Genomic DNA, 14,333 nt, shown 5'->3' with positions numbered 1-14,333 from the left:
AAAGGCTCATGGACAAATTGGAGCAGGTTTAGAAGGGAGCAACCAAGATGGTGAAGGAATTGAAAACCCATTCCTGTGGAACTGGACTTTTTTTTAAGCCTGCAGAAGAGGGCAAGGGGAGAGAAGGAAAGTCTTCAAATATCTAAAAGGTTGTCACATAAAAAGAGGAATATTGTGGAGGATAGGTCTATAACCAATGATTTGAGACTATAGGGAAGCAGATCCATGCTAGTTACTAAGAACTTCATGACACTAAGAAATTGTGGAATAGGTTGCCTCATGAAGTGGTACAACCTCTTTCATTGGAGGGAGGATGAATAGAGAAAGGCTGGACAGACACTTGCCCAAAAATGTTTTAAATGATCCTGCACCAAGCAGGGAAATGGATTAGTTAGCCACTTGGATCCTCTCAAATCTATGATTCTAGAATGCCTGATTGAAAATTTGGAAGCGTTAAAAAAAAAAAAACACCTCTAAACATAGGCAGGATGTAATAGCTAAAATGCATATGCACTGTACCAAAGAAGAGAGCTTTACTTAAGCATTTAATGGTCCGTACCACGCAGTAAACATATTCTGTTATTTTCATGCAGGGGAAAACATACCTCTGCTTGAGCGCATTCGTACTTCACTAGGAGTGCGGCAAGCTCACTGCTGGCTGTTTCTGCTGCATTCCGATAATGGACTAGCTGTTCTCGAGTGTCAGGAACATCCAGTAGCAAATAATTATGAGTTCTCTGCTTTCCAAAAAAAAAACAGTGTTAATGGCAAACAATTGGAATTCTTCTTGTTTTATTGCTTTGCTCAGTTCTTTAAAAGAGATTGTTTTAAAGCAGTTTAGTTTTAAATTTGGATAACTTTAAACCCAATCTTCATTCCAATCTGGGTGGGGAATGGAAACTGCCTTGGAAGATAACTTGCATAAGACAATGGAGTGCAATGGATTTAATTTGCTTGGATGTTTATTAACTTTTATATTCTTGAGTAATGTTTTTTTTTTCAATAGTTCTACAGTGGGATGACCATGGCTCTCATCTTTACTAAAGTCCACATTGTATGGAAGACTTCTGTTTTCCTCATGGCCAATAAAATATGAGATGCTTCAGGAACCCAGCACTGAAATCTTTATGAACCTCTGGGACATCGCCTGGAATTTGAGCTGATGATCCGTGGTTAGGGCACACAATCTTTCCCCCCCTCTTTTTCCTTCAAATACTCTCATACAGATGGTAGAAAACTTGAGTAGGTGTCTGAAGACAAACAAGCTGAAGCTTTCTCCAGAAAAGACTGGGATATTGTAAATAAGGTAAGCCGAGAGATATGAATTGTCCACCAAATTTCCCAGCTGAGTAGAGATTTGAGCCTGTATCTCATCAATCCTGGGCCAACACTAGCAATCTCTGATTCAACCAAGAGCTGCATCCAACATTAGAAATATATATAAACATAAAAAGAAGCTATAATCTAGCTAGAACTATTGTAACTTCTTCACTTATCATTTTGCATAGTTTTTAACCCTGAAACTGAAGAAGTTACCATTGCTTATGCTTCATCCCAATCAGGCTCCATTGATTGTGGAGATTAGTTCTTACAATGCTGATATGGATGTCAGTTCTCAAAGCTGGGATCAGATGGAGCCCCCAAAAGATGGCTGTGCTGTACTCTCTGAAGAACTGGAGTTTGGTATCTTAAATGTTGTCTGCACACATCTGCTTTATCTGAAAGTATTCCCTTGAAATATTATTAACTTGTTTTTTCCTTCTAGTATTATTAATCAGAATTCCTGTTCACTATTTTCAATACTGACTGCAAGAGGGAAAGTTTGATTAGGCTGCAGTGCAGCTTAATGTTTGATATGCTTCAGAAGCAAATATGCCAACATTCACAGCTTTGGTGATCACTAAAGTTGGAAGAATTATTTTAGAGCAATACATATAATGTATGTTCCAATCAGAATTGTATAGTTTGCTGCTGAGCTTTATTTCTTATTACTATGACTTATATTAGGGCATCTTTTTTTCTTTGAATCAGAAATACTGCATCACCCTCATTTAAATGACTCCCCCGATTCTATGAGTGAGTCACATATCAAATGCAACATAAAAATAAAACCCAGATTATTATTGCTGTTTTGGTTATTTATGACTGTTCAACAGTTATTAAGTGAAAAGAAATACATGCTTTATTTTTTCAACTGCAATAGAACATATAGAAGTTAGCTTGTACTTCAAAATACGCAACATATGTGCTCGGACTGATCTTTTTTATGCTGATTGCAATCAGAGTTTTGGCTAGTATTTCAATGTGTGTACCGTTCTCCCACTTTACTCTTCAGTGTCAAAATCCCGAATATTGTTTCTATTCTGAGAACAGCTGGCAGCACTTATCCCAGAGAGCCCAATTACCTTAAATAACGCAAGGATTTATGAAAAGAGGAAAGTGAAAAGAATCAACATTGTGTCTTCTAAATGAGTTTTTAACATGTTGTCTGCCCAACTGTTATATTGTCTATTTGCCTAACATTTAGCTTAAAATGTTTTCAGAGGAGAATTTGATTTATTTATTCATTTAACCTTAACAAGAAAGCATAAACAGTGCAACCCTGACTGAATGCAGAGAGATGGGGTTAGGGAGGATTCATCTTTTAAGCGCTCTTCAAATTGTACAAAAACTTCAGCACAAAGCTGGGAATTTAACTTTTTGCTATAATATTTGATTGTTGTTCCTGAGTTGGGAAGGCAGCTTTTTAAAGATCCTAGCTGTAGAAGTTGGAAAGTTAGTAGCATCACCCACCCTCCATAGCCAGGATTCAATGCGGCAATTAGCCTTTTAGTCAGCCAAAGCGCAAAGTGCAAGTTTTTCCTGAGAAGGTTAGATTGTGCAAATGTTACTGAATAGACATTGCCTGAATTTTGATTGGAACTTCCAGGTAACACAAAGCTGTGATTACCATTTCCCTGACTTCACCCTCATCCTCTCCCTAATTACAGGAAACTAGTCATATTGCTCAGGGACGCAGTGGCTCAGTGGCTAAGACACTGAGCTTGTCGATTGAAAGGTTGGCAGTTCAGTGGTTTGAATCCCTAGTGCCGCATAACGGGGTGAGCTCCTGTTTCTTGTCCCAGCTTCTGCCAGCTTAGCAGTTCGAAAGCATGCAAAAATGCAAGTAGAAAAAAGGGGACCACCTTTGGTGGGAAGGTAACAGCGTTCCGTGCGTCTTTGGCTTTTAGTCATGCCAGCCACATGACCACGGAGACGTCTTCGGACAGTGCTGGCTCTTCAGCTTTGAAACGAAGATGAGCACCGCCCCCTAGAGTCGGGAACAACTAGCACATATGTGCAAGGGGAACCTTTACCTTTTTAGTCATATTGCTGAGGGCCAAAGAGGAAAGAGTACTGTTGTTGTTACAATCATACCCATTCACATGTAAACTAACTAAGAAGTGTGGTTTTATTTGAAAGAGTTGTGGAACTTTTCTATCCATTATCCAAAGGGGCTTAAATCAAATTTCAGTTCCCTTCGTAATTCTTTCAAACCACTGTTTGAAACACACAATTAATAAATTGTTCAATACTCTGCCTTTGTTTCCGTCCTGTTCCATGTTTTTTAAGCCAGGATAGAAGAAGTGATTGCATTAGAAGCATAACCCTGGTCTCTCCTTCTGTTGGCCATTGTGCCACCTGCTGTTTAAAGTATTCAGCATCTTTGATAATTCCTTCACTATAAATAAAAATCCCCGATCATTTTAAAACAGCATGAAAAAGGAAAGTAACAGAATATATATATATCACTAAATATGCGTATTTTTAAAATATACATAAAATTAAAGTTTTGTTTAAATCACACAATATGTTAAAGCTTTAGAAAATGATATACTTGAGAATATTTAATGTTTGTATAGCACCAAAAGTGTTATTTTTTTTTAAAGAAAACTTTAAATTATCAGTATAATTTGTATTGTGATTTTATTCTCTGTCTATGCATTTAGTTATGATTAATGAATAAAATCACTGCTATTACTGCTATAATATGTGCTAATGAATGTAAGTCTGTATCAGTGCAGTATGTATTATTGTTCTGTCATTTTTTTCCCCTAAAGGAACATAAAGTCTTTAGAACAGGGGTCCCCAATCCCCCGGACCATGGCCCATTTGGAACTGGGCCACAGAAGCTGCAGACGAGCAAGCGCAAGCAGCTCCATTTGTGCAAGAAGCAGACACATCTGCTTCTTGCACATCTGCCTCAGCATCCCATCTGCAACACAAAGGACCCATCTAGCAACAAAAACTCCCCACATGGCACCTGGGAAGATTATATCAGCCAGCAAGGCTAGCTAAGATTCCCACCCCCTGGGTGTCTGACAACCAATCAGGATACTCTTCCTGTGCCCCAGGAAGTTTAAAGCTCAGAGAGGACATAAAACCCAGGAACTCTCAGCATCTCGCCTCTTTTTCTGCTCAGGAACTCAAACCATGTGATCCTGTCCACCATTAAACCATCTTTCCAAGCAGTCTCCATGTTTTTCCCCACTTGGAACTGAACCCAGAAGGTCATTTCTTCCGACAGAACCATCCCCACTCCTCCCCCCAGTTCGCAAAGCTGGAAAGGTTGGAGAATTCTGCTTTAGAAATTTGGTTCACATAGTTTTACATAACATATACATTTTGAATACAGCTTTAAATCTTCCCTAATACTTCTTTACCCACTGTGCTTAATGTATCCTTTTTATACTCAGCTTTAAAACATAGTTCCAGGGGTGGGTTCCTCCCGGTTCAGTCCGGTTCGGCCAAGCCAGTAGCAGTGACGATATGACGTCACCGAACCGGTTCTCCCCCCCACCCTCCCACATTATTCTTACCTTTTATTTGGTCCCACCCCCAATCTATTGCTGCCTCCTGAGTCCCAGCTGATGACTAGAGGGAAAAAAAACTGTTTAAACTCTTGCCGCGGGGCTTCAAAGGGCCGTCCTACAACTGATCAGTGTTAAAAGCAAACAAATGAGTCGGGTCGTAAGTGCGAGGACTGGTCGTAAGTGCGAGGACCTTCCAGAAATGACTGACCAGCTAGCAACGCCCACCTAGTCACATGACCTCCAAGCCACACCCACAAAATAAGCCACACCCATATAACCAGTAGTAAAAAAAATTAGAACCCACCCCTACATAGTTCCCTCCCACTTCACTTCCTAATATAGATTTGTACAATATTTTTGAGCCATGAACAACAAACCTATGCTTTTGGTAGTTCATTTACTTTTTTTTTAACTTGGTACACTAGAATTTTTAAGGACCATCACACAAGCCAGAGGTTGGCAATAAAGCAGCAGAAGACAACTAGATATGTCCTTTTGAGATGGGGCACTTTTCCTTTTGCTGGATACAATATTTTTTAAATAAATAAAACCATGATTGAATTTAATGATCCCAATCTTGCAAGATTATCAGATCAAATGGGACATTGAGATTCCCATCTGAGTCTTGTAAGACTTTGGACCAGGACTCTAAAATCCTGTGAAGTGTAGGCAATCAATTGAGATTCTGGCCATATAAAAAGTATTTTTGAGTCCAGATTTTATTTTAATTTATATGGCCACTCATTTCAGAAAACTGGCTTTAGACATTAAAGATCATCTATGGTATTTTGACTGCAGACTACAAGTGGTCTCTGGCAGAGGTAAAATCCAGCAGGTTCTTACAGGTTCTGGAGAACTGGTAGAGGAAATTTTCAGCAGTTCAGAGAACTGGCAAATACCATCTCTGGCTGGCCACAGAGTGGGGTGGGAATGGAGATTTTGCAGTATCTTTCCCCTGCCACACCCACCAAGCCACACCACGCCCACAAAGCCATGCCCACAGAACCAGTAGTAAAAAAATTTGGATTTCACCACTGGTCTCTGGGCCATAAGGAATCAATGATGAAAAGAATTCTGTGTTTTTCTTTCGCATTCTTTCCCAAAAGTGAGCTTCAAGATATGATGCTTGGGGACATTTACACATAGTCATCAACTGACAACCACAATCGAGCCCAAAAATTTATCTTACTAAGTGAGACCGTTGTTAAGTGAGTTTTGCCACATTTTAAGACCTTTCTTGCCAAAGTTGTTAAATGAATCACTGCAGTTGTTAAATTAGTGACATGATTGGTAAGTGAATCAGGCTTCCCGGTTGACTTTGCTAGCCAGAAGGTCACAAAAGGTAATCCCATGACCCTGGGATACTGCAACCATCATAAATGGGAATACAGTTGCCAAGCATCTGAATCTTGATCATGCGGTCATGGGGATGCTGCAACAGTTTAAGTGTGAAAAATGGTCAAAAGTCACTTTTTCAGTGTCATTGTAACTTTAAACAGTCATGAAATGAACTGTTGTAAATTGAGGATTAGAAATGATTCCAAGATGTTTTCTTGGTTTGGCTCCTATGCCTTTAAGAGTCTTACAATAAGCAATCATACAATCCTTAGTTTTGATGGCAGTACTGATAATGATGTAATGTTAGTTGCTTCTGGAGGCATCATGGCAAATAATACAATTCCAAAAAGTTTCCCCCCCCCCACAAAAAATAAGACATGTTATTTCAATGAATGAGATTCTTCCACCTTTAACCAGGGGTAAAATATAAAATTTGTTACTACCGGTTCTGTGGGCGTGGCTTGGTGGGGTGGGGGGTAATGTGACTGGGTAGGCATGGCCAACTTTTTTTTTTTTAACTTTTCAAAGCATTTTTTCTAAATGCTTTGAAAAGCCTCTGCTGATCAGGCAACTCAGCTGGGATCGTCAGAGACTTTTCAAAGCATTTTTTTTACCACCTCTTCAGCCAAGAGATTGCAGAAAAAAATGCTTTGAAAAGCCTCTGACAATCCCAGCTGAGCCACACGATCATCAGAGGCTTTTTTTTTTTTACTTTTAAAAGCATTTTTTCGTCGGAAGAGGTTATAGAAAAAATGCTTCTAAAAGTAAAAAAAAAAGCCTCTGATGATCGTGCGGCTCAGCTGGGCATGGTGGGGGGGGCGCAGGGATTTTTGCTACCGGTTCTCCGAACCACCCGCCGCCATCGCTACCGGATCGGGTGATCCGATCTGAACCAGGAGCATTTCACCCCTGTGTTTAACCCTAGGAAAAATCCTCTTTGCTGAATGTTTTTCTTTTTTAAAGAACAAAAGGCAATGATTGAAAACAGTATATGGTTTGTAGGGACAGTAAACTATGGAGAGATAAAATGAATGTGGTTAGGAAAAAAATCAGATTTGACCATATTTCATTTTCTTACCTCATGCCTTCAATTTCTCCAGGTTAATATTTGTTATTTCTTTTCTGCATTTTTGCATAATATTACTTATCCCAAAAGGGAATAGTTTGTTGCATACATGTTGAATTTCTATTTAATATTCTGTTAAAACTTAAAAGTGCACTGAGGTAATTAAACAAGTTACCTCCGTGTACCTCAATCTCAGGAACTTGAAACTAGGTGGACTTCAGCCCAGAATCCTCCAGCCATCATGCTGGTTGGGGAATTCTGGAAGTTGAAGTCCACACGGCTTCAACTTTCTGAGGTTGAGAAATACTGAACTATATTGTTGGGGTGATGCATGAAAAACATGCATGGTTTTTTCCCCAAAAAACTGCATCATCTAAGCATTACCTAGTCTCATAAACATTATCCATATTAACTGCTATATTATACAACTTTCAATGCCAGAATTACTAATTGTCTTCCACAGCATTCCTACATAAGCAATTAGGCATTGTATCTATTCTGAACCTGTGGCATCATGATATAAGTTAAGTCACATATAATCAGTTGAAGTTCTTCAATGCCTTCATAAGCTGGAATTAGGCCAAATAAATAAACACGTTTCTGTATCTGGAATACTATTTTTAAAATAGGGAAGTTACCACATTTATTATCAACATTCAACACGTTCACAATGTATTTTTTTTCCTATAAAAATAGAGGAAAATGCAATATTTAGATAAAGGGAATAAACTTTTCAACTATGTCGACTATCCCTACCCCACTTTTTTTCAGAGCTATATAGAAGTTGTATCTGCAAGTAGTTGATGCATTATCCTACATTTAACATCCTAATTTCAGGGCCCTGACCTGGAAGGATCCCATGAGAAAGCTAAACAAAAATCTCTCTCTGTTTCTCTGAACTTTAGATCAAAGCATGGGTGAACGAAAGATAAAGAGCAGAAAACCAGAAATCTTAGATAAATGTACTCCCTTTGCTATGTTTAATAAGAAACAGCTCAGTCCTTGAATGCCGAAAGATAAAACTGTACCGAAATATAATTGAAACTATAATTGTTAGGGCATTATGCAAAGTATCACAGCTGTTGAAATAGTGTCCTATGAAGTGAATGTTTAACCTAAAAGTATTGATGTACATACAATGAAACATTAAGAAACAATGTAGGCAATTTCATTATTTCCAATACTTTCATTAGAAGAGCTTTCCCCAACCTTGTGTTGCCCAATACTTTGGGCCACATCTCCCATAAATCCCCGATCAATAAGTCTAAAGATCCTGTGGTTGGAGAGCACAGAATTTGGGATCGCCGTTATTGTCCCAAATTATTGAAATTTAAATGAAGCAAATTATACTAAAAAGTAACTAATTAGCTTCTTCGTTCTATGGAGATTCTCCATCATCCAGGTCATGTTTGTCCCAAAGGTGCTTTTCTAAAAGACAACTGAACTGTCTTTGTTTTTTCTTTGAAAGCATTTCGCTTCTCATCCAAGAAGCTTCTTCAGTTCAGAACTAAAAAAGCTTCTTGGATGAGAAGTGAAATGTTTTCAAAGAGAAAAAAAATCAAGGAAGTCCAGTTGCCTTTTAGAAAAGCACCTTTGGGCAGCTTCGTCATTCCTTCTTATGGATGGATAATACAGTGGCTACATCCTAACCTAGAAGTAAAGATACTAGGGCTTCTGACTGCCCTGGATTTAGGTCACCAACTTTCAAATCTGATTATGAGAATCTTTTTAATATGATAAGGAAAAATAAATAAATAAAATGATTTGAGAGTAATTGTAACAAAGAGCCAGTTGGTTCACGGATTAAGGCACCATGCTAGAAACCAGGAAACTCTGAGTTCCAATCTCACCTTAAGCATGAAAGCCGATTGGGTGACTTTGGGCCAGTCACTTTTTCTCAACTCAACCCACTTCTCAGGGTTCTTGTTGTGTGGAAAATAGGAGGAGGAAGGAATATTATGTATGTTTGCCACCTTATAAAGTAATAAAGGTGGGATAAACTAATACATAAATAAAACATTTTATTTTAAATATTGTATACAATGCTGCATGATGCCCAGAGTCATATAATGGAGTTGAGAAGCTTATGAATTTAATAAACTTAAAATATTTCCTCACATAGCAGCTGATACAATCTGGAGATAAAATATAAGACCTATAGTATGTAAATCTTTACAATAATAATAATAAATATATGTTACCGGTACATACTAATGCTTTTCTTATTATCTCAAAGCTATGTTTGGATGGGACCAATTATTTCAAATATGACATGATTATTTGCCAGCAATTGAATCCAACCCCGCTTTATATGTTTTTAGACTATAACTGATATTTTCATTGACTTCCCACTCACTTTGTATTTGTCGGCTGCTGAATACCTTAAATAACATATACTGGTCTTTGCCCAAAATAAAGTTTGATATCTTGCCCACCCTCCAGAGTTTTTCAATGTAGAATCTGATTTATTACTGGGCAACCTCACTTTTTAAGTATATTTTTTAATTTGAAGTATGGTACATATATGACATGATTATACATACTAATATTTAAAATTAACATGTAGCACATAGTTTTCATTTCTTGATATAATGTCAGGAATTTCTGAAAAAACATTCTGAATCTACAGATTGAAGTCTGAGAAATATTCTTAGATCTGAGTAAGATTACTCTCCTGGGAGCTGCCAATACTGAGAAACTTCTTGAGCCATGAGATGATTAAGAAAAGATCAAAAAGTTCAACGTCAAAGAAAACTAAAACTAATTATTCCTTAAGGTTGAAAGAGATTGAGAAAAATACAAAAATCTTATAGGTTTGACAAGGCATAAGTAATCATAAAGTGTATGCAAGTTTCTTCCCAAGAAGGAAGAATGTGGATGGAAGACTTAAAAGTCCTATGAAAATGTGTAAAGATTTACAATATGTAAATTGGTAAAATATAGCCTGGCATTGCAACACTTTCCATAGATTTCAAAGAAAAAAAATATATATCATGCTGCTGTATTGAGTCCAGTGCAACAATGAACTAGCTCTATGAGTACTTATTGTCATAAAGCAATAGATCAAATTAGATAATTATCACTATATGTGAAAATATTCCCCCGCCATCCATTTATTGGCTAAAGCAGGCTTTTTAATATGGTTACCTTTCAAATGTCCCAGACTACAACTCCTATGATCCACTAGTCATCATGGATAATGGATGATGGAACTTAGATTCAACACAACATGTTCAACATAGGTCTCTTTTCTAGGCATATGTGTAACCCAGAGAGGCCTCTAGGGCATGAATTCTAATATTAAGTAGATGTCAATCTTTTTTATCTGCTGAAGAATTTCAGTAGGTAAGACATCCCCTATTCTGCTTAATAGTGTCGCTTTTTGTAAAAGGCTGTTTATGTAACCATGTTCTATCATTCTGACATGATGGATTAGTGCTACTTGTGTAACTGTAGTAGTTAACATCTATCATGAAGAAATAATTGTCTAATTGTAAAAATATAAAATAAATCAGATTTTGATGTAATGGTTACTTTCACCAGAAGATTTTTTTAAAAAACTATACTGTTCAGATCTTCTTAGCCGCTAAAATCTGGGAAATAAGCCACATGCTGCTTTGTATCTCAACAAGATACGGGCTTTACATTTTGCAAACAGATTCAAGTTTTCCCCTATCCAGTTTCAGGAAAAAAAAAAAGAGTAAGGAGGAAAGGGACACCAGATGGATTTCAGGCTTCTGAGTGGCAAATGAAGATTCAGAACTTTTGGGTTTTGGGGGGGGGGCTGGGGTGAGGGGAGAGAGAGAGAGATCAAGAAGGTGTTGGGGACAATATGCTGACTCGTAAACCCGATTAGAGAGGGCTGTAAACCACTGTGAAGCGGTATATAAGTCGTAAGTGCTATGGAATGGAATGGAATGGAATGGAATGGAATGGAATGGAATAGAATAGAATAGAATTTTTTTATTGGCCAAGTGTGATTGGACACACAAGGGATTTGTCTTGGTGTATAGGCTCTCAGTGTACATAAAAGAAAAGATACCTTCAGCAAGAATCATAAGGCACAATACTTGATGATAGGCATAGGGTACAAATAAGCAATCAGGAAAATTGCTCGATGCAACACAATGGCTACACAGAAAGAATTAGAATTACCAGTGGGCGCCCCGAATAAATATTAGAAAAATATCCATTCGGCCAAACTACCTGGCAGGTGTTTGGTGAAGATTCTTAGCCATCCAGGTAGAGCCGTCGGGAAGTTGAGTGGACTCCTTTTTTTTTTCTTTATGGATTCGAAACGTTTCGCTGCTTATTTCGAACCCACAAGAAAAGAAGTCCAGTTGCCCCCGGCTCGACTTCCAGACACGCCGCAGATGTGGATCTAGGGAATGCAAGCCTGAGCGAGGAGCATACCTCCGCTTCGGAAGAGGCTGAGACGCTGGCAGGCGAGCGCAGCAACGGTGCGTTGCTGGTCACGTCGATGAGTCTGGAGCAGGCAGAGCCCGCACGGGAACTGCCAGCGCTTCTCATGCTCCCGCGGATCGATTGCGCGCGAAAATCGGGCTGCTTTTCCTTCGGCGTTCGGACGACCCGGGGAATAAACCAGCCGGGCGCGTCCCTAAGACCCAGGCTCGCTTGGCTACCTGGGTTTCTATGTCAACCGCCCTGGGGATACACAGCTGGGGCTGCCGATTAAGAAAACCCGCCCTCTCGGTGATTCTCGCGAGACGCGTTTGGAAGAGCGCGATCCTAATGTTTGGTTTTGTGTGGTGTTTTGGGGAGAGCTTTCCCTTCCATCCGCCTTTGGGAAGTGGTCGTGCGTAGGGCCGTCCGTCTCGCAAATGAGACTCGGGGAGGCGAAGAACACATTAAAAAATTACGAGATCGGCAAAATTTAAAGACGGGTTGCATGTGGAAAAAAAACGATCAGGAATAGTTTTCGCTATTCCTTCCAAAGCTGCATTTTTAAAGAATATTTTTATCCTAGCCATTCTAGAGAAGAATTTATTTGGTTTTTGCTGACTGTTTATTTGTACACCTTAAAAGAATTGTCTGCTTTTAAACAAAAAGATAAACATGTACATATGCATACCAGTATACATATAAAATATACATACACATACAGATACATATACATACACACACACACACACACATATATTAGCTGTATTTGAAAATTTGTGATTTTCAGAAGGTTTTAGCAAAAAGCCTTTCTGACGACCTGGCCAATAAAATGCATTTAACAAAAATCAAAAAGGGGTGATATTTATTTATTGCTTTGTGGTCTGAAATCAAACCATCTGGTGGAACTGTTTCTTGCCTCCCCCCCCCCCCACTTAAGCTCAGTCTTCCCCATGTATAAATATTTAAAAAGGCCATGAATAATGTACTTTGGAGCATGCTAATTTTCACTACTTTAAAAAAGAGTCTTTAAAGCAGCGGTGCCCAACCTTGACAACTGTTAAGACTTGTGGACTTCAACTCCCAGAATTCCCCCAGGAGGCTAGCTGGGGAATTATGAGAGTTGAAGTCCACAAGTCTTACTTACAGTTGACAAATTTGGACTCTCCTGTTTTAAAGGAAGGTGGTGCAGGGAGCTAAATAGTGACCAATGCAGAGTTCTCTGGCAACGCTTGTCGAATTAATTTGTTTTTGGACTATCTTGCCTACAGAATGTAACTGATCTGTCCTTTATTCCCTTTTGTTATATCAATCCTGAGAAGCATTTCATTTGAGGAACTTTTGTATTCCCAGGAGATTTTCAATGTGTTACCTCATAATCTTTTAAAATCATTAGCTTCTAATAGTGTACTGATGGGTTGCTTTTATAGTACAAATATATCCCCCGCTTGGCTTAATTGTGCCTTTTATATTACTGAGGTGTGAAACATAGTAGCAGTCTCAATTCACACTGTTTTTTTCACTATTTGTGATATGCTAAATCACAAGGCTGATTCAGAATGTTTTGGAGATCCTTTTTCTTGCATGTGGTTGCTGAAATTAATCATATTGGCTTTTTACAGTTGAAAACTAGGTAGCTCAAAATATTCTTTTGGGAAATTTTTGAATTCCTGGATGGATTTTCAAGAAAGATTATTATCTTTCCTATGCTGGAAATGTAATAAATTTTATTTTAGTGTGTCCTAGTCTTTCCACTGGTAATTCTTTTTCGGTTAGGTATTATTACTATGGTGCACCAGTCAGTTTAAGGATCTTAAGGTTTAAAGACATCATGATGTTGAATTATATTCCCAAACATTAGAATTTGTCTATTTGGACTGTTTGCCTTTGGACTGCTGCAAAATAATGTGATTATGAGCTCCTGGGAAAAAAAAACTTGTATCAATTTGAAATATTAGTTTAGTGAGCTCTCACCTCTCAGTCTTTGAATTGATGCTTTATTTGTGAAAAGGCAAGTTCAAGCAAAGCTATTCTATACTTCTAAGTTTAAATTGTTGGTTAGAATTTGATTTGTGTTCATTGTAAAAAAAAAAAAGTAGAGAAATATGTTGCTCATTCCTTTTATGTTAAGCCTCCTCCCCATTTTAGTATATATTATTTAGTGCTCTTTTAAGGATATAATTGAATAGTTTGGAATAAAACCATGTAAGTTTTCAATTGTTGTTTTTTTCCACTTAATACAAAATTCAATATGCTGTCTCATAATCCCATTGAATAGAAAAGCAAGTTTTTAAAAAAGCAACTTTCAGTACAGATTTTTTTTCACATGCTGTATTTTTAAACATCCTTCTAGTTAACAGCATATTAGGAGTGGACTTAGTAGTTGTGTATAAAATTCATTCTTCCTAAAGACTGCCTTTTGCACATCCCTATTGGTTCTTCTTTAATGAGAGAGCACCAGGAAATAAAAGATCTGGAGCTAGTCTGGGAAGTAAAACAAAGCAAAACTCTGAAGACAATAGAAAATAACTTTTATATTGTTGCCAATAAAATTACATGGAAGCAGTGATGAAATCATCAAGAATCTTGAAGAAGATTCTACTTACTGTCTTAAATGTGGCTGCTAATCTTTGCCCTCTTCAATATAAGTCCTAAATTACATTTTATCAATACTT

The 14,333-nt window shown here is 37.9% G+C and overlaps 1 protein-coding gene across 3 annotated transcripts in view; it reads right to left on the bottom strand.

Moving 5' to 3' along the window:
• The window catches only part of CCDC170 (coiled-coil domain containing 170), a 60,086-nt gene extending 48,103 nt beyond the window's left edge, over window positions 1-11,983 (bottom strand). The window contains exons 1-2 of one of the 3 annotated variants that reach the window (XM_060692285.2): window positions 11,671-11,983; window positions 606-737 (exon numbers count right to left, since the gene is read on the bottom strand). In XM_060692285.2, the coding sequence (XP_060548268.2) occupies window positions 606-737; window positions 11,671-11,787 (249 nt within the window). In that variant the 5' untranslated portion in view covers window positions 11,788-11,983. Of the gene's footprint in view, window positions 1-605; window positions 741-11,463 lie in introns of all 3 variants that reach the window. The other 2 variants (XM_060692284.2, XM_087887524.1) reach the window with 2 other exon arrangements.
• Window positions 11,984-14,333: the final 2,350 nt, after the last annotated feature.

The sequence above is a fragment of the Pantherophis guttatus genome, chromosome 1, assembly GCF_059756535.1.
Source record: "Pantherophis guttatus breed Tessera chromosome 1, ASM5975653v1, whole genome shotgun sequence".
Taxonomy (NCBI): domain Eukaryota; kingdom Metazoa; phylum Chordata; class Lepidosauria; order Squamata; family Colubridae; genus Pantherophis; species Pantherophis guttatus.
This window is presented reverse-complemented; position numbering and strand designations above follow the sequence as displayed.